At 41.4% G+C, this 24,132-nt stretch overlaps 2 protein-coding genes across 2 annotated transcripts; one reads left to right on the top strand and one right to left on the bottom strand.

Moving 5' to 3' along the window:
* The first annotated feature begins 796 nt into the window (after window positions 1-796).
* klhl43 (kelch-like family member 43) lies at window positions 797-19,353 on the top strand. Its single transcript, XM_034094313.1, has 7 exons — window positions 797-1,047; window positions 12,650-13,190; window positions 13,963-14,111; window positions 14,765-15,111; window positions 16,212-16,511; window positions 16,597-16,772; window positions 17,288-19,353. The coding sequence occupies exons 2-7, from the start codon at window positions 12,847-12,849 to the stop codon at window positions 18,084-18,086; spliced, it is 2,115 nt and encodes a 704-aa protein (XP_033950204.1). The 5' UTR covers window positions 797-1,047; window positions 12,650-12,846; the 3' UTR covers window positions 18,087-19,353.
* A 1,030-nt stretch (window positions 19,354-20,383) lies between these two features.
* On the bottom strand, window positions 20,384-23,717 carry rpl11 (ribosomal protein L11). The gene is made up of 6 exons (XM_034094314.1): window positions 23,629-23,717; window positions 22,606-22,756; window positions 22,202-22,308; window positions 21,759-21,890; window positions 20,973-21,083; window positions 20,384-20,459 (listed from the first exon to the last, which is right to left on the bottom strand). The coding sequence occupies exons 1-6, from the start codon at window positions 23,632-23,634 to the stop codon at window positions 20,430-20,432; spliced, it is 537 nt and encodes a 178-aa protein (XP_033950205.1). The 5' UTR covers window positions 23,635-23,717; the 3' UTR covers window positions 20,384-20,429.
* Between the last annotated feature and the right edge of the window lie 415 nt (window positions 23,718-24,132).

Here is a 24,132-nt window from a genome sequence, read left to right as displayed (position 1 = left end):
TTTTGAATTCAGGCACTTTTTCCTGTAACACAGTATTTTTTACATTGTTCTATTTTAATCAAGCAAAGGGTCTGAATACCTTCACCAATGTAAATAGCTTTAGTAACTATAATTACAGTGACCCGTATTCCACTTTAAATACTAGCTATATTAGATAACGTGTTTTAAACATAGGTTTTAAACCTTAAAGGTGGGGGAGGTAATTTTGGAGAAACCAGCTCGAGTGTGCTAGAATTTGAAAATACACAACCGGAACAAATCTGCCACTTCCTTACAGAGCCCCTCCTCCAACACACGAACGCGCACATGACCAATGAGGGCACGAGATAAGTTTGTGCCCAGATGGAAGGCTGACAGGCAGGTAGGCCATCCAGTTATTTTAGCCGGGCAGGCTAAAATGATTGGTCGTGCTTTTTACAGTACTACGGCTTCCAAAGATGACATTTGTGTATGGATTTTTTGTCAAAGCACTATATTCATTGCTATCGGGGTGTTAAGAGCATTCCATGGAATATAACAAAAGTGTATCTCGAGCTGGTTTCTCAAACTTACCCACCTTTAAAAGCAGATTATCTGTAAGATTCTCCCCTGTGTTTTTGACACCAAAGAAAACTTTTTTCAAAAGAACACAGACACACAACCAAATCCACAAAGGCTAAGGGGTGAGGCGGGGTTGGCTGAGAGGAGGGACAGCCTCTAATGGGATATTTTTGGAGGGGAGGGCGACAAGGAGTGCCTGTATTTGGATGTGGAGGTGGGAACTGAAAGAAGAGAGCTCGGGGAGGCTTGGTTGGTTTTACAGGTCCTGGGCAGGGGGGCCTTCAATCCTACGTCACAGCTTTGGATGGGATCATGATTTCCTTCTGATACTGACACACACACACACATACACATACACACACACAGCACCCAGACAGGACGGACGGAAAGAGGAACCTGTTAGAGAACAACGAAGAAAAAAGAAATAACGTAAAAGAAAGCTGGAAGAAGAGAAGCAGAGAAAGCAAAAGGAAGGGAAGAAACGCAACAACCAGGAGGGAGAAAGAGGTACAAAAAAATACATTTACATTACAGCTTGTTGAGCCAAAGTTTTGCATCATGAAATATCAGCTTTCCCTTGAAGTTAATCAAAATAAAAGCTTGGTTGACATTGGACAATTTCATTGCATTGAAATCACCTTTTAAGTAAATGTTCTAAAGTGCTTAATTGAAATGTTGAGGTACTTGTACTTTACTTTATACTTCTTCTCCACTACCTTTTAAAGGCAAGTATTGCAGTTTTTACTCCTCCTTACCTAACATATTTTTCATCATTTTTAACCATCCAACCAATAGTTAATATGTTCTGCACCACTGACATACACATGGTGTTTCATAGTGTACATACGCTTCAGAAGTCATATCTAATTCATATATGACATTATAACACTCTGAAAGGGAAGTATTTGTACTTTAAGCTTAAAGTACAGTTTGCTAGTGTTTATATATATATATATCCCTTTTTAATTTTTCTTCTGTCAAATCTTTAAATTGTATTTGTTGTATGAGTATTTTTCACAGTAAATAGTGGTAGTGCTTCATTTTTGTTTGAGAAAGATATACCATATTACTTAGTTTTCCAGCACTTAAAAAACACACATAATATAAAATAACACATATGGAATGATGCATTTGACATTATTGTAGATTTTTGTAAATTATACTGACATTTATATTTAACTGCTCAATGGAAACAATGTGAAGTAGTTGCCAGTTGCCGTGTGGATTCTGCTACATGGGGGTGTCAATCCTTGGCTGCAAAACACACACAAAATGCACACACACACAAAGTAAATGTTGAGTGTGTCAGCGCCTATAAATACTCTTATGAGATAGGCAAGGAATTCAGCTGCAGTTCTGAGCATGGAGAGGCATGCAGGGTGGTGTGTGTATGTACAAAATAACAGAACCACTATAATACACAACGCTGTTGGTAATACCACTTCGATAAAGATCGTATTATTCAACCTATCTGTTGTGTTGATTCAGTTTAACGGTCATTTTGAAGGACCTATTGAAAAAGCAAAATAAGTTGCCTTCAAATCTACTTTTTAGTGTCTATTAGCTAATTGTTTTGATTTTACAGCAACTTGGGCCCTTTCTCATTTCATCAAATCCCCCTCCTCGACTCCTCGGTCCTCCGGTAGTGACCCGGAAATTAATTTCAGCGCGCCATGTTGAAGGACATCTAATTTCTCTAAATGCACACCGAGGATCGAGGATCGAGCGTCGCGGAGGCTCTCTGGAGGAGCTATAACCGAGGATACACTGATGGGTCCTCCACGGTCCTCCACGGCTCCTTCGTAGATGCATTTCCGGGAACAGAGATGTTTCAAAAGAGGTTTCTCAATACTCTAATTTCCCCTCCTCGACTCCTATCCTCGACTCCTATCCTCGAGACTTAGTCCCGACCACAGGAGATGCGAGCGAAGGACTGAGGAGGGGAACCGAGGAGAGAGGAGGGGAAGCAGCAGGCGGTTAGAGAAATGAGAACTCCTCTCCTCTGAGCGGTCATTTTAAAGAGACGTCCATTAATGATGACAGGAGGCACAGCAGCCCTCAGTCTGATGGACAGATGTGTTCATGACGATTTACTTTGAATTCATTGACAGTGCGGTATAATGAGACAATAACAGGCTACAGATGCGGACGTATACACACACACACACACACATTTATATAAATATATACCATTTCAGAATCAAACAAGTATGAGAGCACTCTCATAATAACGTAACACAATCAGAGACTGGATATATCCCCCCCCTCTCTGGTCGCTGAAATGGGGAATTGAAATTAAAAAGTTGTATTTACAAGTATTAAAAGTAAGCATAGGACACCAAACCAACTGAGACCCGTCTGTCCGCCACATCTATGCACTGTACAACACACACACACACACTGTACCACACGCACTTACAGCAAATAGTTAGCATTTTAGCACAGTGTCTTTGAATTTTGGTTAGATGCCTGAAGATAAGTCTGTGGTTGGCACAGGATTAAGAGATTTGAACCTTTTATTCTAGATCTTTAAAGACGTCAGTACATACCAGAGTTTAGTGTTGGTGACGTTTAAGACATTTTGTGTAGTTTGTTTCTAGCCTAACATGAGCTTTTTACTTCTGGTGATTGTATCAAATCAAATCAGGTTTTATTTAGTCCTCTGGTTTTGATGTATATGATGTATGTAATGAACTAGTGGTGTTCATTGGTGAAGAATCATGTACTATATCATACATTGCAATAATACCAAATCCAATATAGAAATGCCATTGGATTTTTGATGCGGGTGATGCTACTTTCCAGTTTGGTCTACAAAAGTATGTCAACAGTGCAGCGCTCAGGATTTGTTAGAGACAGAAAACAGAACAAAAGAGTGAATATCGAACTCATCAGCGGGATGACTCGAACGCTAAGATTACCTTTTCTAACACACCTTTCTGTTTGCATAAAAAAAAAAAAAAATCACCCCCCACTGTAGTAATTACAAATGTATCTGCAGTTACAATACCAAATCTCAGTTTGCCAGTTAACAAACACAGAGGAAAATGTTTTTTTCCTACGCATTAAACAGCCAATTTTGTCTTTCTTCATTTAATCGTTTATTTGGCAGGGACAATGCACAGTAATGAACACTTAAAACATTTAAATGTATCAAGCGTAACAGTGCCAGATTTAGCTGTGAGCTCATTTCCATCCTCACATAAAACATTTAAGAAAATTACATTTTATTCATAGCAAAAACAAAATACATGATATGCAAAAAGTGCAAGAGAGCAAGAGCAGCATACACGAGTATTTATGAATACAAAGTTAACTGGGGAGGTTCAATACTTCAAATGTTAAAATCAAAACATGAGTTCACTGGATTGCAATCAGAGTAGGTTAAGGGTCAGAAACCAGAGGCTGCAAACTGAGGCTGATGTTTCCGCAGCACGTGTTATGATAAAGCCTCTTATGATGGCAGTCATTCAAACCGAGCTCTATTTCCATATCTTATACCTAAGCAAGTTGTTACCCACATTAGATTATGCATTCGCAACTTTGGGCTAATGTTTTTATGAATAATTTGGGAACTCCCATGAGTCTTAAATTGAAAATCCCTTTAATACTTTAAAAACAGTATTGATAATCATCCAGCTGCCTGTCTGATATCTGATTTGATACTGACATCTAGACCCTTTTGAGTTCTCTTAAATATAATGTATATTGTTAATGACAGGAAGACTAAAAAGAAGACTTTATTTCAAAAGTCTGTTTGCCAATAGTTACACAAAAACATCCTGTAAATTGTTTCTATTGTAGGGGAAATAGTGGTAGAGTTCTCAACAGTTACTTTAGTTAGTGATTGATCTTTTCATGGTTCATTTATTACTAAAGACTTTTTTTGTTCGATGATGTTTCTCATTAATAAAGCTTTAACAATATCTTTGATTGTAACAAAAATAATAAAATATCTACATGTGCACATACATACAAGCACAAATAACAGGTACCATCATGCAAATAAAATAAATCAAGAAAATGTAAATGAAAATGTGTGTATTCTTCACAGGGCTGTGTGCTAAATCTTACAGGCTCCTATATACAAATTGCACATTTTTCATGGCTGTCCTACTTAAATCTACTGTTTGTTACAGTATTCGGCAGTAATGATGATAATGTTGGTGGTGGTAAGGGGGGGGGGCTGGCTCCCAGTGTGTCACAAGTGGTCCGTTTGTCGGAAACGTCTCCAGGACCTTGATTTTACATTTCAGGGACAGAATGGTGCAGGAGATAATCATTTGTATTTTATACTTCTCCTCAACATTAACTGAACAGCTGCAGTTACTGTGTTCTCCCTACAAATTTGACTATGTTTGGAATACACTTTGTTAAATATTAAAATAATGGTTTAGAAAATCCAGTGTGATGTTTCAGCCTTTAGCAGCAAAAAGTGATTTTACCCCTAACCTGTCAGATTTCAGAAAAAACGAAATCTATTAACATTCACAAGAAAGTTATAGAAAAGTCAAAACATTTAAACAATCTTGACAACAGGTATAGAATAATCACCTCACGACCCCTCAGATTAATCTTGTGATCCCTTTAAGGGGCCCGCCCCCTAGGTTGCAAACAATATGACTAAACTAAATAAAGTTATAACTAGTTCCACCTTGGGTAGCTCCAACAGTAACAAGCTACTTTCACAAAAATACATCAGTTGTGACAGTTTAATATAGCAAATATAAAAATATATATCAGTCACATTGGACATTTATCTGCAGAATGAATACTTTTACATTTTATAATTGTAGTCGATTTTGCAAAAAATGCTTTTGTACTCTTATTTAAGTTTTTTCTGCGATATTGGTTTATTTGGTAAAGTAAGAGAGAAGTATCTGTTGTGGAAAGGCAGAAAATATGTGGGAACTGATAGGCTCTCAGACAGCAACTGTTTGAAGGGTGATTGCAACATCCACATGTAGCCTGTAGGATCTGTAACAGTGGGCGCCTCCTCTTCATATGACACCACCAACAGCTGCTGCGTCCTGTACAATCCTATCTCTGTCCCCCGGTATGCCCATGTGTGGAGGCCAATACCCAGCGAGCCAATAGGTGCTATTTAAAAAGAGCCGAGTACTTACAGAGCGAATGAGGAGGAGGGGTGGTAAGAGGGACGGAGAGAGTCATGCGCATATATTTGTGGTGAGGAGCACTGGATGTAGCATCATTAGCATTGTCAGTGATAATTATCTGGCCTCCAGATGAGGTTATTGAAGAGGTCACACGACAGTGCTAAGAAATGGTCAAAGAAGGATAGAGACAAACGGCATTAGTTAAAAAATAAATCTGTATATTTCGGACAAAGGTGAATTATGTTATTTTAAGATAATACAACAAAAACATCAACTGGAAAGCACATTAATGAACATAGAAACTATGAGGATTGCAGACCTCCACCAAGATAAATTCCATACAAGTAGTACAAAATAACTTGTATAGTGACAAAGTGTTACGGATGAGCTACACATTCTTCCTCCGCCCATGCTACATGATGTTGCCAAGTTCATGAAAATCACTCTCGCTGACAAACAGAAAAACAACCCTACAAATCAAATCGAAACAGTAGTCTATAAAAATGCTAATGGCTGCATGCTAACACCCTCATAATGAGGCAAATGAGGTATGTTTTCATTTTCAGCATGCTAGTTTAGGGTCTAGCTATATTTAGCACATGCTAGCACTTTTAGTATCAAAACAGCCACATAACTGAGCATGTGTGTAAATGCAATTATTTGGTCATTCAACAAACTAAAAACTTGACCTCAGGATGATGCTAGCTAGTCTGAAAGGGAGAGGGTGTCTGACCCAAGTTTCATACAAATCCATCTAACATCTGTTGAGGTATTTTAGTCTGGACCAAAGTTGTGAACCAACTGACCAACGGTGTAAATATACCAGATCAAATCTAAAAATGCAACTAAAAGACAGGTTGCATAGCTCCAAAACGTAAATGTTTCCGATAATATTGACTACAGCGGAAAGCCGAAAGGGCGTTGCTGCAGCAAAGAACAAAACATGTAAAGCAGCGATCCTGGCACACAGCTGAAGCCTAAAATAGGCTCTGGGGTTACTTTTAATTCCCACTCTGACACAGCACTGAGGGGATATCTGCTCTGAGGCTCAGGTGAACAAAAACAAACTGTGAGCCAGAGACTAAGATCTCCTGCTGACGGTTCGACGTCCAGCTCACTATAAAGGCAGTCAACACAGCAGTAATATAGCACGATATTACTGAGCCAGAACGCTGACTTTAGGACTCCTCTTGACTTCAGCGGCTGCCAAAATGGCATATGGTTATCTAAATGCTAAAAAGTATTTCCCCACAATTGTCATTTATAACTGTTACGCAAAAGTCACTGTACATAGCCCTGCTGTGGTAGCTTAAGACCTGGGTTATACAGGATGTTGTTTCCAAAGCTTTGTAAGCAACTCGTTGTTGTAGTTCAACCTTTTTTGGTTAATTGGTCCTGTAAACTATTAAATGTAATGCTTCCTAATACATGTTGCAAACTGGCAAAATAGGAAGTTAAATACAAAATATTCATTTCTTTTTTAGACAATGTTGCACTCTCAGCCTGCAGCACAAAATCGAACCAAACCAAACACATTGCAAGAACACCACATAAATTGGGGTCGGTACATCTCCCTTAGCTGCATCCAAGAAATGTGATGCTCACCATTTCACTATTTGTTTATGTCAGACCCTCTACTCTGCATACTGTACATCAGCACTACATGTGATCCCTTCTCTCTCAATGACCGCCTCCTCTTTCTACACTAACCTGCTGCAGTTTGCACACGTGGCTCATTATGATCATGAATAAGGTTTCCAAGCTGCATTAAAAGCTAGACGTTGGCTGTAAACCACAACAACCTGACCGTGAGCTTCTCTCTGCACACTCGCTGCTGGCCCATAGAAACAGAGTTTAGGGGTCCTCAGTTCGACTTAAGGTGTCAGTCTGAGTGGTGTTGTGTTCAGAGATTAGCAGAGAAATGTGCATCTGTTACTGGGTTTGTTTTGTTCACCAGCGACCTTGAAACTTTGAATCAAAGCCTTGAAACATTGCTGAGCGTGCTTCACTTGTTTATCAAGAACTCACTTTTTCTCTGTATATTAAGATATAAAGACACAGAGTAAAGGGGTTTAAAGTGGTTCTTAAGTAACTGTGTAAATAAAGTAGAATAAAGATACATAAATCACATAAAGAAAGATGCATAGATATCATAAACTCAAGACATAACTGATTAACATTATTAAGGTTTCTAAAAATGTTTGTCCTTTTGATACAGGAAGATCTAATTCCAATCTTTATTCCAGACTCAAGGTCCATATCACATACAAAAAGACAAAACACACATCAATAAATAAGATAAAAAGCTAAACACAAAACAGATAACAACATAAAATCAGTCCAATCACAGCGAGCCACACAGGCTCACTGTCTGTTGAGGCTGCTGCGCCAACGTCTCCAAATCATGGAAGAGAACCGGGTAGAACTCTTCACAGGGTTAATTAAATCGAGATAACATGATTGTCCGAGTCTTCTAGGCGACACATGAATTTGTACATTAACTTTCTTAAAAGGGCGTGACAGGTAGATACCCCCAAGTTGTGCCATCGTTTATGCAACTTTTAGTTTGTGTATGCTTCTAGCCTTGTAGTTACTCCACAGGTGAGCCTTAGTTACTCCACAGGTGAGCCTTGTAGTTACTCCACAGGTGAGCCTTAGTTACTCCACAGGTGAGCCTTAGTTACTCCACAGGTGAGCCTTAGTTACTCCACAGGTGAGCCGTGTAGTTACTCCACAGGTGAGCCGTGTAGTTACTCCACAGGTGAGCCTTAGTTACTCCACAGGTGAGCCTTAGTTACTCCACAGGTGAGCCTTAGTTACTCCACAGGTGAGCCTTAGTTACTCCACAGGTGAGCCGTGTAGTTACTCCACAGGTGAGCCTTAGTTACTCCACAGGTGAGCCGTGTAGTTACTCCACAGGTGAGCCGTGTAGTTACTCCACAGGTGAGCCTTAGTTACTCCACAGGTGAGCCGTGTAGTTACTCCACAGGTGAGCCTTAGTTACTCCACAGGTGAGCCTTAGTTACTCCACAGGTGAGCCTTAGTTACTCCACAGGTGAGCCGTGTAGTTACTCCACAGGTGAGCCGTGTAGTTACTCCACAGGTGAGCCTTAGTTACTCCACAGGTGAGCCTTAGTTACTCCACAGGTGAGCCTTAGTTACTCCACAGGTGAGCCTTAGTTACTCCACAGGTGAGCCGTGTAGTTACTCCACAGGTGAGCCTTAGTTACTCCACAGGTGAGCCGTGTAGTTACTCCACAGGTGAGCCGTGTAGTTACTCCACAGGTGAGCCTTAGTTACTCCACAGGTGAGCCGTGTAGTTACTCCACAGGTGAGCCGTGTAGTTACTCCACAGGTGAGCCGTGTAGTTACTCCACAGGTGAGCCTTAGTTACTCCACAGGTGAGCCGTGTAGTTACTCCACAGGTGAGCCGTGTAGTTACTCCACAGGTGAGCCGTGTAGTTACTCCACAGGTGAGCCTTAGTTACTCCACAGGTGAGCCGTGTAGTTACTCCACAGGTGAGCCTTGTAGTTACTCCACAGGTGAGCCTTGTAGTTACTCCACAGGTGAGCCTTAGTTACTCCACAGGTGAGCCGTGTAGTTACTCCACAGGTGAGCCTTGTAGTTACTCCACAGGTGAGCCTTAGTTACTCCACAGGTGAGCCTTAGTTACTCCACAGGTGAGCCTTAGTTACTCCACAGGTGAGCCTTGTAGTTACTCCACAGGTGAGCCTTAGTTACTCCACAGGTGAGCCTTAGTTACTCCACAGGTGAGCCGTGTAGTTACTCCACAGGTGAGCCTTAGTTACTCCACAGGTGATCCTTAGTTACTCCACAGGTGAGCCTTAGTTACTCCACAGGTGAGCCGTGTAGTTACTCCACAGGTGAGCCTTAGTTACTCCACAGGTGAGCCTTAGTTACTCCACAGGTGAGCCTTAGTTACTCCACAGGTGAGCCTTAGTTACTCCACAGGTGAGCCTTGTAGTTACTCCACAGGTGAGCCTTAGTTACTCCACAGGTGAGCCTTAGTTACTCCACAGGTGAGCCATGTAGTTACTCCACAGGTGAGCCTTGTAGTTACTCCACAGGTGAGCCTTAGTTACTCCACAGGTGAGCCTTAGTTACTCCACAGGTGAGCCTTAGTTACTCCACAGGTGAGCCGTGTAGTTACTCCACAGGTGAGCCTTGTAGTTACTCCACAGGTGAGCCTTAGTTACTCCACAGGTGAGCCTTAGTTACTCCACAGGTGAGCCTTAGTTACTCCACAGGTGAGCCGTGTAGTTACTCCACAGGTGAGCCTTGTAGTTACTCCACAGGTGAGCCTTACTCCACAGGTGAGCCTTAGTTACTCCACAGGTGAGCCTTGTAGTTACTCCACAGGTGAGCCTTAGTTACTCCACAGGTGAGCCGTGTAGTTACTCCACAGGTGAGCCGTGTAGTTACTCCACAGGTGAGCCGTGTAGTTACTCCACAGGTGAGCCTTAGTTACTCCACAGGTGAGCCGTGTAGTTACTCCACAGGTGAGCCTTGTAGTTACTCCACAGGTGAGCCTTGTAGTTACTCCACAGGTGAGCCTTAGTTACTCCACAGGTGAGCCGTGTAGTTACTCCACAGGTGAGCCTTGTAGTTACTCCACAGGTGAGCCTTAGTTACTCCACAGGTGAGCCTTAGTTACTCCACAGGTGAGCCTTAGTTACTCCACAGGTGAGCCTTGTAGTTACTCCACAGGTGAGCCTTAGTTACTCCACAGGTGAGCCTTAGTTACTCCACAGGTGAGCCGTGTAGTTACTCCACAGGTGAGCCTTAGTTACTCCACAGGTGATCCTTAGTTACTCCACAGGTGAGCCTTAGTTACTCCACAGGTGAGCCGTGTAGTTACTCCACAGGTGAGCCTTAGTTACTCCACAGGTGAGCCTTAGTTACTCCACAGGTGAGCCTTAGTTACTCCACAGGTGAGCCTTAGTTACTCCACAGGTGAGCCTTGTAGTTACTCCACAGGTGAGCCTTAGTTACTCCACAGGTGAGCCTTAGTTACTCCACAGGTGAGCCATGTAGTTACTCCACAGGTGAGCCTTGTAGTTACTCCACAGGTGAGCCTTAGTTACTCCACAGGTGAGCCTTAGTTACTCCACAGGTGAGCCTTAGTTACTCCACAGGTGAGCCGTGTAGTTACTCCACAGGTGAGCCTTGTAGTTACTCCACAGGTGAGCCTTAGTTACTCCACAGGTGAGCCTTAGTTACTCCACAGGTGAGCCTTAGTTACTCCACAGGTGAGCCGTGTAGTTACTCCACAGGTGAGCCTTGTAGTTACTCCACAGGTGAGCCTTACTCCACAGGTGAGCCTTAGTTACTCCACAGGTGAGCCTTGTAGTTACTCCACAGGTGAGCCTTACTCCACAGGTGAGCCTTAGTTACTCCACAGGTGAGCCTTAGTTACTCCACAGGTGAGCCGTGTAGTTACTCCACAGGTGAGCCTTAGTTACTCCACATTTGAGCCTTAGTTACTCCACAGGTGAGCCGTGTAGTTACTCCACAGGTGAGCCTTGTAGTTACTCCACAGGTGAGCCTTGTAGTTACTCCACAGGTGAGCCTTAGTTACTCCACAGGTGAGCCTTAGTTACTCCACAGGTGAGCCTTAGTTACTCCACAGGTGAGCCTTAGTTACTCCACAGGTGAGCCTTGTAGTTACTCCACAGGTGAGCCTTAGTTACTCCACAGGTGAGCCTTAGTTACTCCACAGGTGAGCCTTAGTTACTCCACAGGTGAGCCGTGTAGTTACTCCACAGGTGAGCCTTGTAGTTACTCCACAGGTGAGCCTTAGTTACTCCACAGGTGAGCCTTACTCCACAGGTGAGCCTTAGTTACTCCACAGGTGAGCCTTAGTTACTCCACAGGTGAGCCTTAGTTACTCCACAGGTGAGCCGTGTAGTTACTCCACAGGTGAGCCTTAGTTACTCCACAGTTGAGCCGTGTAGTTACTCCACAGGTGAGCCTTGTAGTTACTCCACAGGTGAGCCTTGTAGTTACTCCACAGGTGAGCCTTAGTTACTCCACAGGTGAGCCTTAGTTACTCCACAGGTGAGCCTTAGTTACTCCACAGGTGAGCCTTAGTTACTCCACAGGTGAGCCTTAGTTACTCCACAGGTGAGCCTTAGTTACTCCACAGGTGAGCCGTGTACAACAGAAAGCTTTAAAAAGTGATACCTTGACATCTACAGAGCACTTGTGAAACTTCCACATGAATATGTTTGCCTGGGCTTACAGGTTGCAGCGCTGTCTATGGATGTCTTTGTCATCTGTGAGATCATCAGAAATATAATGACCGGTTCTTCATCTCACTGCACACAAGTAGAATGTTGCTACTGAGAATACAATACAAGCCTTTTTATCCTCTTCGCACAATCATGATGCTACTCTTCTTGGCGTTATACTTCATATTAAAATCAATGGCATACTGGGAACAAGTCCTCAGGAGCTGTTGGAAGCCAGCACTGCACGGGGAGAAGAGGATTAAATCATCTGCGTACATAAGGTGGTTGACAACAGTAGCTCCGATGACACAGCCAGTTTTACACAAGTTCAGTTTCCTCGACAGATCATCCGTACAGATTAAACAATTCCAGACCATTCTACTAATCCTATACTGTGAACATCATGTTCTTTTATCATTGTGAAAGTTAAATCAATACAGTCTGGTAACATTTGAAAAGAGTTGAAAGATCAACAATAGCAGAATGTCAAGATAAGCTAAGATGAGATAAACTCGGACAAGAACATCTCCAACATCTCTGAATATTAGGCAAATGTAAACTGATGGCTGAGAAAAAAACACATTAAAATATAAAGATATCTTTGTTGTTTGTGATAATAGGATTCTTGTATATAAAAAACAAACACTTTGTACAATCATCTGTGTCAAGGCCCTGTGACTCTGATTTAATCCATTAATTAGTAGGTTGCTTTGTTGGCCCATTTTTTTCTTTTCTTCCAGGTGCTGTGTGCTGTGTTTAAGTGAAACCACCAACACAATCCCAAACCAGTCCAACCAATATCATCATCAGCTGCAACCTCAAGCTCAAACACTTACCTGAGGGTTAAGAATCATTACAAAGTACATTTGGTTTAACATCTGGTCTCTTAGAGAACCAGTGTCAGAAATCTTTACTGGAGAAAACCAGAAGTACACTCATGCCATCACCTTCAAAGAACAGCCAAACGATGGCTCCCAAGAAGAAGGCCCCCCGTCAGAAGAAGCCTGCCGCGGAAGCCATCTCCCCGGTTGCCATTGAGACCCCCCCGACCCAGCTGAAGGTGGAGAACCGTGGTGACGGTGTGGTGGTGATGGAGAGCCATGTGAAGAAGATCGAGCAGATGGCGGCACTGGACATCGCTCAGCTGAACAGCCTCAACCTGCCGCTGCCGCTGCCCGTCATCAAGCCCGGGGAGAAGGGCCTAGGCCTGGGCAGCGAGCTGACCCGGCCCCTGCACGGGAACGCCCTGCTGGAGGAGCTCAGCAAGATGCGCCAGGAGAAGTACGTTCTGATACTTACTGTATTGTAATTGTATCATATGATGAGTGATGCTGTACAATTCTGACACGATACTCTTCAAATATAATATAATATAATTACAGTAAATTGCAGTACAATTATAATGCAGTCTAATACAATGCAATTTCAATGATAGAGTTACAATACAGTACAATGTCCATACACTACAATAGAGTGGTTCTGTAAGGGCTCCCTCAACTAAAAGCAATGGGACATTTACATTTTGGAATATTGCAGAAAATAAGATCTGTGGCAAACACATGTTTAAGATAAAAGCTAGTTTTGTTCAGCAGCATTTCCACTTATTATCACCACTTCTATAATATCGAAGCGTAAATGCAATGGCTAGAAGTAAAAAGAAAACATGATAGTCGCATGACTTACATCAACACCGCTAAGGCTAAGCTAAGGGTGGCTAATGTTCTGCGTGATGACGTTTTGTAGACTAATTTAGACACCATTTTTAAGATACGTAAAAGCTTCAGACGTTTTCCAGTCGGATATTCACTGCCGACGATCGAATCATATTTCTTTACAACAATATTCACATAAGACAGTACAATTACAATCAAATTCACTTACGATGACATACATTATTGATACAATACAATTTAGTTATGGCATAATTAACAATACGATATAAAATTCATACACTACTATATTGCCACTAATTATGTGGTTTTACATTATAATTAGCCTTTTTTCCTATTTCAGTATATTATAACATTGCGTGTGTGTCCTCCACCCTCCTCAGGTTCCTGACTGACCTGGAGCTGGCCTCTAAGACGAAGGCCTTCGATGTCCACAAGCTGGTCATCTCCTCCGTCAGTCAGTTCTTCAGAGAGACTCTGGCCAAAGACCCCAGCATGAGGCGCCTGGAGCTCCCCTCCCTCTCACCTCTCGGTATATTTACCTATTCCATTTATCTAAAGCCAAGATTTTAAAATGCATGTCGTTTAAACCTCCAGGACTTTATCTTAACTTGTAGTCAAGATCCCAAACTTTCAAGATGATAAACAATTAATGGCATGGAAATTGGCATAAAATTGAAAATTAATTAGTTGATTATCTGCAAATTATCACCAACTCTCATATTAAATAAAAATAGGCTATATTTTTTTTAAAGCAACATGCCCAGAATTATGAAGTTCCTGCTTGTCCATTGTAAGCATTTGTTTCTTTCTTGGAGTTATGAGAAAGTAAATTGAATAACAAAAGACAATGGATTTGAAGTTGTGTAGCTCTTATTCAGTTTGCTGACATTTTATAGACCAGACGATTAGATAACTAGAAAGACCGCCAGATACAACAAATAAAAATACATTGCTTGCAGGCCTGAAAAAGATTCACACAACAATTATGTGACTTATGTTTAGTATTACAAAACTTTACTGAATAGTTGAGCAGTTAAATAAATGTTTTCCTAACTTAGAAGCAGCTTGAAAGAATTATGTAAGGAAACAAGTTCAAATCATTTAGTTCCTCTTGTCCCAAGGAGGTTTTATTCCTACATCCTGACAAATATTTGGGGTTAAGTCTCTCCGTTGTGTCTTCAGGCCTCGCCAACGTCATCACCTTCGCCTACCTGGGTCGTGTCCACATGTCCCTCTACACCATCGGTTGCACCGTCTCTGCCGCTGCCACCCTGCAGATCCCTCAGCTGCTGAAGATGTGCATGGACTTCCTCCTGGCCGAGCTCAACGTGCAGACCTGCGTCTACATCTGGAACATCGCCGCCGCCTACAGCCTGGTGCCGGTGTGCGAGGCCGCCCGCCGCTTCGTCCTGGAGAACTTTGTGCAGTTCGCAGACACACCGCTGTTCACTCAGCTGACCCTGGAGCAGATGGCTGCCTTCCTGCAAGACGACGCTCTCCTGCTGCCTTCAGAGGTCACCGCCTTCCAGGTCAGAGGTCAAATTTAGCTTTTGAAGATTAATGGCAGAAATCTTTAGCTGGAAATCAAGGTGGAAATAGCATACGCTGTCAAGAAAAGATTTTCATTCCTGACATCCTAATGAGGAGAAGGGCCAGGTCTTCTAGGAGGCAACCTCCAGTATTAACTCGTCCGACCCTCTGGGCCTTCCTGCTATTTTCATCCAAACCTAAAAACAGACCTGAGACCAGCTGCTCCGAGCATAACACAGACCCACAAAGCAGAGTCAGTCCCCTTTATGTCGATAATACTCACTGTACAGTATGCAAGAAGATCGCTCGTTTATTAATATACAACTCTGTTACAGCTCTAAATAGACAGACAGCTGAGAGAAGCACTGATCATAACTATTTATCATCTCAACTAAATGTGAGCCTGTTAGCACAGAAAAATATTATTATCCTGCTTTAATATATATTATGAATTGTCCCTTTATTTCTTATATCTTATGAATAAGAAATACATTGACATACGATTTGATTGGATTTTACATTGTGACAAATCAAACCTAAGCAGTAAAATGTTATCAGACAGGTCAGAACTATGATTGAAAGAGTCAATAAATAATATACCATTTTTGTTACGTCATTTAAACAAATATCACGCTTTTAACTTAGTTGTTCCCCTTGCCATTTTTAAGTTAATGAGATAAATTAAAACCTATTTTGAGTTTCAACTTATTATATTATTATTATTATTGTTTAATTCATTATTATTTTAATAGAAATATAATCATTTAGTTTACCTACATTTTTGGTCTTGGCCCACATTCTATCATATACTATATTTCCCAGGCAACACTTCGTATCCAACAATATTTATTGGTGTAGTCAGTTATTACATTTTATAGTTAATTTGAAACTTTGACTCTGTGTCAGATATTTGCAAATGGCAAATTTGCTTTCAAATTTGTGGTATTTCCCCCCAAAACACAAGGGTGACTGTGTCTGTACCACGGTTTAAACATTTGAAAAATCTTCATATTTAATTTTGTTGTTAAAAGTTGATTTGTAAAGATGATTATCAAACATAAGCCACAATACATATTAAATGTGAATGTTCCTCCCTCAGCTGGCCATGAGGTGGCTGGACTTCGACTCCTCTCGCCAGCCTCACGCCGCGGAGCTTCTGTCTCACATCCGCTTCGAGACCATTCCGGCCAGTGAGCTGGTGAGTCAGGTCCAGCCGGTGCCCCGCATGATGATGGACCCTCACTGCCACCGCCTGCTGGTGGACGCCATGAACTACCACCTGCTGCCCTACCAGCAGAACACCCTGCAGTCCCGACGCACACAGGTCCGCGCCGGACAGCAGACCCTGCTCACCGTCGGTGGGCGCCCGTCACTCACCGAGAGAGCTCTCAGCCGCGAGGTCTGTGCTTTTAATTTGTTTTCTCTATGTATTCACCAACTAAATAACACACAAGGACTCACTGACCTTTGACCTCTGTGTCCAGGTGATGTGGAGGGACCCTCGTGAAGGAGGAGCCTCCTGGCGTCACCTGAGCCAGCTGCCGGCTAAGAGCTTCAACCAGTGTGTGGCTGTGATGGACGGCTTCCTGTACGTTGCCGGAGGAGAGGACCAGAACGACGCCCGCAACCAGGCCAAGCATGCCGTCAACACCATCAGCAGGTAGAGGGAGGAACCCGTCTGGAATGAATACAGAAAACACGATCAGACACATAGCTGGATTTCTAGAACTTTTTATTTATGAAAATTCTACAAAAAAAGCAAGCGAGAAACAAACAAGCAGACAAATATTACGTCACAGAATGATCAGTAAACTGAATAGTCTAATCAGTATTTCATTATCTTTCTTTAGTCCATCAAATATAGAATGTCAAACTGATGCTAATAACTGGATTAGATCCCTGTCACTTACCCTGACCCTAGGTTTTAATGCATGTAAATGGTCTGCACAGACTAAAATCCCCATGTTCCCGACAGAGGAAGTTTCTCACAAAGAAACATTGGTGTATCCTATAAATCAATGGGTTCTACAAAATAAGAACAAATTATTGATACGAACAAAAATAAGAGGATGTTTGTTCCATATTGCTTAGTGCATGACCACCAAAAAATGTTGGGGTTTTGGAGGCCCCTATGGTTTGCTGTTTTTTTTACCCTCTCCCCTCTCCCTCCACCAGATACGACCCTCGCTTCAACACCTGGCTCCACCTGGCCAGCATGCGTCAGCGCCGCACCCACTTCTCTCTGGCAGCCAGCGGCGGCCGCCTGTTCGCCATCGGAGGCCGTAACGTGGAGGGCCTGCTGGCCACCACCGAGAGCTACCTGCCCTCCTCCAACACCTGGACGATGCGTGCGCCCATAGACGTTCCCCGCTGCTGCCACTCCAGCGCCACCCTGCCTTCCGGAGACATTCTGGTGACCGGTGGCTACATCAACTGCGCCTACTCCCGCTCTGTGGCGTGCTACAGCGTGGACACCGACACCTGGAGCGAGAGGGCCCAGATGGAGACGCCCCGCGGCTGGCACTGCTCCGCCACCCTAGGAGGCAAGGTGTACGTGGTGGGAGGGAGCCAGCTGGGGCCCGGTGGTGAGAGGGTGGATGTGCTCTCTGTGGAGGTGTTCTCTCCGGAGAGTCGCTCCTGGAGCCGTGCCGCCCCCCTCCTCCTCGGGGTGAGCACCGCCGGGCTGTCCCCATTGGCTGACAAGCTGTACCTGCTGGGAGGCTGGAACGAGGCGGAGAAGCGCTACAAGGCGGCGGTGCAGAAGTACGAGCCGGCCACCGACAGCTGGTCCATGGCGGAGGATCTGCCCGAGCCCACGGTGGGAGTCTCCTGCTGCACCCTGACCCTGCCCCCCCGACACGCACCGCGCCGCCAGCAGCACCGCAATACCCCGTCACACGAAGAGCAGCAGCAGGCCGCGAAGAACCGCAGCAGAGAGAGCAGCATGGCTCCTTCACAAAGCATCACCGCATAGAGGAAGAGTTTAACATCAGGGGAACATCTGGATCATGTCCGCTCTTTATTCTGTATCTAGGCCTATGATAACTTTTGTGATTGAAATTCAAATGTAATTCAGTTTTTCAATAATCTTTTTTACTAAGAGCATTATTTTACTTAAAATATACATTTTAATAGAATAAATTATTTATAGAATAAATATTATAAAAATATAAACATATATATTATGTTTGATAGATGTGACTCGTTTTAATAATGATAATCTGGAATTGATTTAGCAAAACAAGCATCTAGATTCACACAATTTAGACGAAGCATTGGTCCTTAATTCTCCCTGAGGTGATAAAATGTCTATTATATCAATTAAAATGGAACAATGATGGTTTAAAATGGAACCAAATACAGACTCATGGAAAGCCCTTGTATGTGCAAGATTTGCGAGAAAGAAAAGAGAGCTTGCATGATCCAAAGTGGTCTCAGGAGGTTTTACATTGATGGAGTCTGGGGAGAAGTAGTGGAGCAGGTGGAGAGGTGATGGTGGGTGGAGGATGGAAAGCGTGAACAGTGGCAGGCAGCGTTTGTCAATGAATCCACTGGCAGTTTGTGTACAAAGATTTGTCTATGCAGATGTGTGTGATGTTCAACTGTGAAAATAAATTGTGGATGTGTGTGTGTGTAAGACAGGAGTGTGTGTGTGACAGGAAAATGAGCCAATTCTGACAATCTGCAATAATTAAGATTTCTCACCGGCAAATTTAGAAGTATTTCTTCACGGGGATCGGAGCAGGTCAGCAACAAAAGAAACCTATATTTATGGTTTTATTTATTTTATATATATTTCAGAAGTAGTGCAGCTCAAATGTGACAAAATGAAAAGATGTAGTAAATATTTCGTAAGTGCAATGAAGTGAAAGGATTAAGTGAACACAAGAGGTAGGTGGCGTAAACTGAAAAATGATTAGATTTAAAAAGGAATTAATTAGTGTAAGAAATATATATTGATATGTATTCTTAATGAAAATAAAAATCAGCTGTAACATTAAAAATAAAGGGAAATTCGCCCCAACCCTCACCTGTGTTCATTTTAAAAATGTCCCATCCTCTTTTAATTTTTACTGAAACTAAGACAAAGTGAAGAGCCAGTGAGACTCCAGCAGGTGGACGGATAAACTGATGACGAGCTGCAGCAGCATTTACTGAATCATTTGATTGGATGAATCCCTCTGTATGTGCTCTGTGCTGCGGGTTTCACTGAATAAAGCAAACGTTATCAAAACATTAAATTCTTTTTTATTTATTTATAACTACAGACTGGGCTTCTGGGAAATGTAGTCCGACCTCAAAGAATTACTCAGATGTGATGCAAGATACATGTAATTGAGTACAAATAATTATATTGGAATAAAATGTAGCATATCATTCAACACTGAGCTAGGTTTAATGGAGTTTGATTTACCTTAGATAATTAAGGGATGGCGTACCATCCATGGATATTTTAATTCATACGTTGAAGATTTTAGGTTTAAGTATGAAAAGCAAAGGTCGTCATACAGCAAGAATATCATGTCATTGTGAAACACGAGATTGTACGAAGAAAGTAAGCACTATTTAAATTAAGATGGTCAAGGTGCATCAAAGATTAAGTTTTAAATACTGTTGGATAGTTTCATTTATCATTCAACAAATGTTTTACATGTTCAAAAAGCATTTTAAAACGAGTGAAGGTAAAGTGTACATAAAAGTATTTTTGGCTCAAATATCAAATGTAGCCTCAATGCAGTAAGAATTGCCCTTTTGTTTCATACACTCATGTGTAAGCAGCATTTTGACATTGTGGTAATGTACCCATTTTATAGTCCAATGGGTAATTTAATGCTATATATCTGTCATACAACAGTAGTAGAGTAATAAGTTCAAAATGTCCCTCTTAAATGAAGTTGGGTAGAAATGTTAGTATCAGAAAAAATACAAACTACAATAAAGTACCATCAGAATTGTATTCAAGTATCTGAGTATATATACTCGTTACTTCACCACTGCTTAGGCGTCAGGTTTCCCTAGATGGGGAAAGTAAATCTATTTCTGGTTTGTGAGTTCTTTCAAAACAGAATGTGTGTCCGTCACTAGTCATACATTTGTAAGCTTGAAGGCATTAAGCATTTTCCAACTTTTAAGCCTCTAAAAGTCACACTGAGCCCGAAGTAGTTATGTATACACACACCATATTGTATATAACTACACACAATGTATCTTTCTTGAAGTAAACATTAACTGAAGGTATGAGAGCCTAGAAATACCACAACGTGAGACAAGTCATTTTTTTCCCATTTATTTGTTACAAACATCCAGGGGTGGTTCTTTACTTTCCGGGCAGGATGATACCATCATACTGTAGAAAAAAAGTAACGAGACAAACATTAGATACTGAACAGAAAAGCAAGGGATTTGTTTATAAAAGTATCATTTCAGATAGGGAGGGGCACAAGCAGGGGGCTAAAGCCAAAGAAGCAAGAAATTGCAAATACTAATCTATTAAAACTTGTAAAAATCGTTATTGGCATCAACTACTGTGATTAATAAATGTACCGTTTATCAAGCGTTTGTCCATCAGAGAAGAGACAAATCTCCCAGATAGCAAATTAAAGGATTATTATATATATGAAATAAGGCCTTTAAACTCCATCATTATTATACTATCAGTGTTAATCAATGATCAATTCTTAATTTAATGGGTTTAGATGTTCTGCAAATTATCCAACAAATCTCCCCATCATAAACATTTTTGACCTTACATAACTATAAAATATACCAGGGATTTCCTTTTAAATAGTCATACCAACTATGAAATAAAAAGTGGAGCTAGTGTACTGTTTTCAGGCATTTGTGGTAAAGCAACACTCACTTTCTGCTGGAACCAGCGCATGGCCTCCTCTCTGCGGATACGATGCCTGAAGCCGATGCGGCCCTTCTTCCGCTTCTTGTCAGCAATGCTGAAGCCGGGTCTGCCCAGAACCTGAACACAGAGGGGAGGACGGAGTGGTCAGAAAAAAACTTCAATGTTGCTAAATCACACAGGAACATCATTTAATACTTTATATTTGTACTGCCTCTTTACTTCAGTACTGGTTGAAAATGACGCTTAATATATTTCATAGAGATTTAGTAGTCTGTCACACAGGACTCCAGGGATCATTTTCTACAACCCAAATGAATATACTTTTAAATGATTGTTGAATTTAAGATAAATTGCTCATTCTTAATTCATTTCTGCATAGGTTACCATTCATTAACAGCAGGACCCTTCTTGTTTGTTATATTATGAATATTCACATTTTATTAAATGATCTTAAATCAGAAAAAAAGGAGCATCTGTATTTGAGTACCCTCTGATTCTAGATCCAATTTAAAAAGAAAAAAACATGCAAGGGCACCATTAACATGCTTTTCATCAGGAAATATAGCGCATCACACAACTAGAACAAACAGCATTTAAATTATTTTATGTTGACTACCTACTGTGGAATGAGTGCCAAAAAAAAAGGTAAGCTAAGCTGCAACATCTCGTGTGTAAAGCACAAAACCTTCAGCCTTTAGGGTCTAAACATAAAACACCACTTTGTCTCGAACGTGTACTTACTGTTATATCAAAAGACAGCTACACTAACAATTGTTTTTTTGGGCTACTCACCACGTAGAAGTCCAGGCCGTAGATGCCGATGCTGGGGTCGTACTTGATACCCAGATCGATGTGCTCCTGGATACCGAAGCCGAAGTTCCCGGTATTTGAGAAGTTGCTCTTTCTCAACTCGTACTCACGCACCTGAAGGCAGGAAGTATTAACGTGTCAATATCAAAATAAAATAGAATGAAAAGCAATTATTAGCATTAGTACACGAATTACTTCCCAATTTCACTGCATTCTTTTTTTGATATGAGCTACTCTGTCCCATAGTATGCCCTTAACTTAAATTCAGAAATCATTAACAAAAGCAAATGGGTCATTCTGAGGTTTCTTTCATTTTCCCCTCAAAGTTTCTTCATTGTGGTTTTCTGTACAGATTGCATATCCCCTTGGAGCCACAAGCCCAAAGTAAGACAACTAGAGAGAAATAAACCACTTGACTTTCAGACCTTGAGTCCTTTCTCGAGGATCTCCTCTGCTTTGGCACCACGGACGGTGCAATGGACAGCGATCTTTTCATTTCTGCGGATGCCGAAGGATCGCACGGTGTAGCGGGCTGCAGAAAAAACAAGCACACCAAAACTTAAATACAGTACTTTGATTTATAAAATACTTTAACCCCTATAAACTGTTCAGATTTCCCCTATTCCTTGACTCCTGTATAGACATGTTGAACATTTAAATAAACCAACAAATACAAAATGCTACTAGAAAAAGAGGAAATTATACAAAGGACAGTCTTTTCTCACTTGTTTTTCCCATCCCGTTGCATTAAAAAATTACTTCGATTTTACAAATAGAAGTCAACACTTCCACAGCTCCTTTAAGGTTGTACCTACACACAAACACTCACCTTTGGAGAAGACTGGAGTCTGTCCCGTGAGCTGCTCCAGCACCTTAGCAGCACGGGTCAGTCTGTCTCCGCTCTCACCGACGCAGATGTTCAGGCAGAGCTTGCGAATGCGAAGCTCCCTCATGGGGTTCTCCTTCTTCTCACCCTGTTCCTGCAGGACAAAAATATAGCAATTGTTAAAAGTTATGGCAATAACACAGAAGCACCTGACTATGGAAACTTGTGCTGTAAGTCTACTGTTAAATAAAACAGCAAAATTATCTTAGTAAGAAATGCCCACTTTTCTATTATTATTTGAAGATAAATCAGAAAACATCTGACCAATTACAAAGGTTTTGATTGGTAACATTCATCTCCCTTCAGTCGTTTGGCATTTAAAATGAAAAGACAGCCCAGACTTCACTACCTGGGCAACACAGGAAAGACCCATGTAGACTTTACCTGCTAACGTGTTAGCATTGGCTAAAAAAACTAAACCAAAGTTTCAACAACAGTCCATTTTCAGTTTGACATTGACATGCATTATTATCTATAATTCCCAGAGTCCTAACACTGCTATTTTCCGTCTCAAAAATCCAACTGACTGGCACAGACACATCAACACATGCCGGCCGGAGGACATGTCACTACATATCCCCGCTTTCCGCTGATAGCATTGACACAGCTCACAAAACGTTTTGTTTCCGGATAGTACATAATAACTAAGAAAGCGCATACAACTAGTAGAAACATAACTGCTTCATATTCGCAGTACCACAATGTGGCTGTAATATCAATGACTATATATAACTGCAAGTATACGTGCGGACCGTGTTATCAAGGAGCTAGCACGTTAGCATCACTCAATTCTTTAGTTTTAAAGTCCTCCGTTACATTTATTGCATTAATAAGACTCTAGTTTAATTGTTCATGATATAGTCTAGGTCTCTGTACGTCAAACAGCGGTTAATAAGACCCCACAGCTCCGATGATTGTGGATTTCTAACACAACTTCATGTTTGTTCGATGTGAGAGCGTACTCACCGCCATGTTGGATCACTAGTAGAGGCCGACACGTTTCCGGCGAGAGGCTTTTATAATGATGTGTTCATGGCTAATAACCCCGGAGAAACATCGCGGGGAAACGCAAGGGTTCCTGTTTACGGCACTTAAAGCAAAAATATATTACTCAAATGGCAAGACCATTATATTGTTCCAACTTATAAAATACCTAACCGTTCTTTCATACGCTACTTCACATAGTTTTAATGTAGAGTTAATAATTGAAGACATGTAGAAAAAAAGTAGGACGAAAGAAGATGTATACAGATATGTACATTTATATTTATTAATTTATTTTGTTTGTATAAAAGGTGTTGTTTACTGCTTAATGAATAGGTTATTCTTGTTTTTTAAACACAATCTATATATCTAATATATCAATATAAATATGTTGATAAAGAAAAGGGAATCTGCAACAGTATTGATTGATTGGTTTGAAGACTTGTGTTTTTTTTTACTGTATTTGCTTTTGCCATATATTTCTCT

This window comes from Pseudochaenichthys georgianus, chromosome 11 (assembly GCF_902827115.2).
Source record: "Pseudochaenichthys georgianus chromosome 11, fPseGeo1.2, whole genome shotgun sequence".
Taxonomy (NCBI): Eukaryota; Metazoa; Chordata; class Actinopteri; order Perciformes; family Channichthyidae; genus Pseudochaenichthys; species Pseudochaenichthys georgianus.
This window is presented reverse-complemented; position numbering and strand designations above follow the sequence as displayed.

Excerpts from the sequence above, each read along its gene's own strand:
- klhl43 (XM_034094313.1), top strand. The coding sequence starts at position 12,847 with ATGCCATCACCTTCAAAGAACAGCCAAACGATGGCTCCCAAGAAGAAG. Across the intron at positions 13,191-13,962 it reads AGCAAGATGCGCCAGGAGAA|GTTCCTGACTGACCTGGAGC; the intron begins GTACGTTCTGAT and ends CACCCTCCTCAG. Across the intron at positions 16,512-16,596 it reads AGAGAGCTCTCAGCCGCGAG|GTGATGTGGAGGGACCCTCG; the intron begins GTCTGTGCTTTT and ends CTCTGTGTCCAG.
- rpl11 (XM_034094314.1), bottom strand. Across the intron at positions 21,891-22,201 it reads TCCTCGAGAAAGGACTCAAG|GTGCGTGAGTACGAGTTGAG; the intron begins GTCTGAAAGTCA and ends TCCTGCCTTCAG. Across the intron at positions 20,460-20,972 it reads TGCGCTGGTTCCAGCAGAAA|TATGATGGTATCATCCTGCC; the intron begins GTGAGTGTTGCT and ends TTTTTTCTACAG.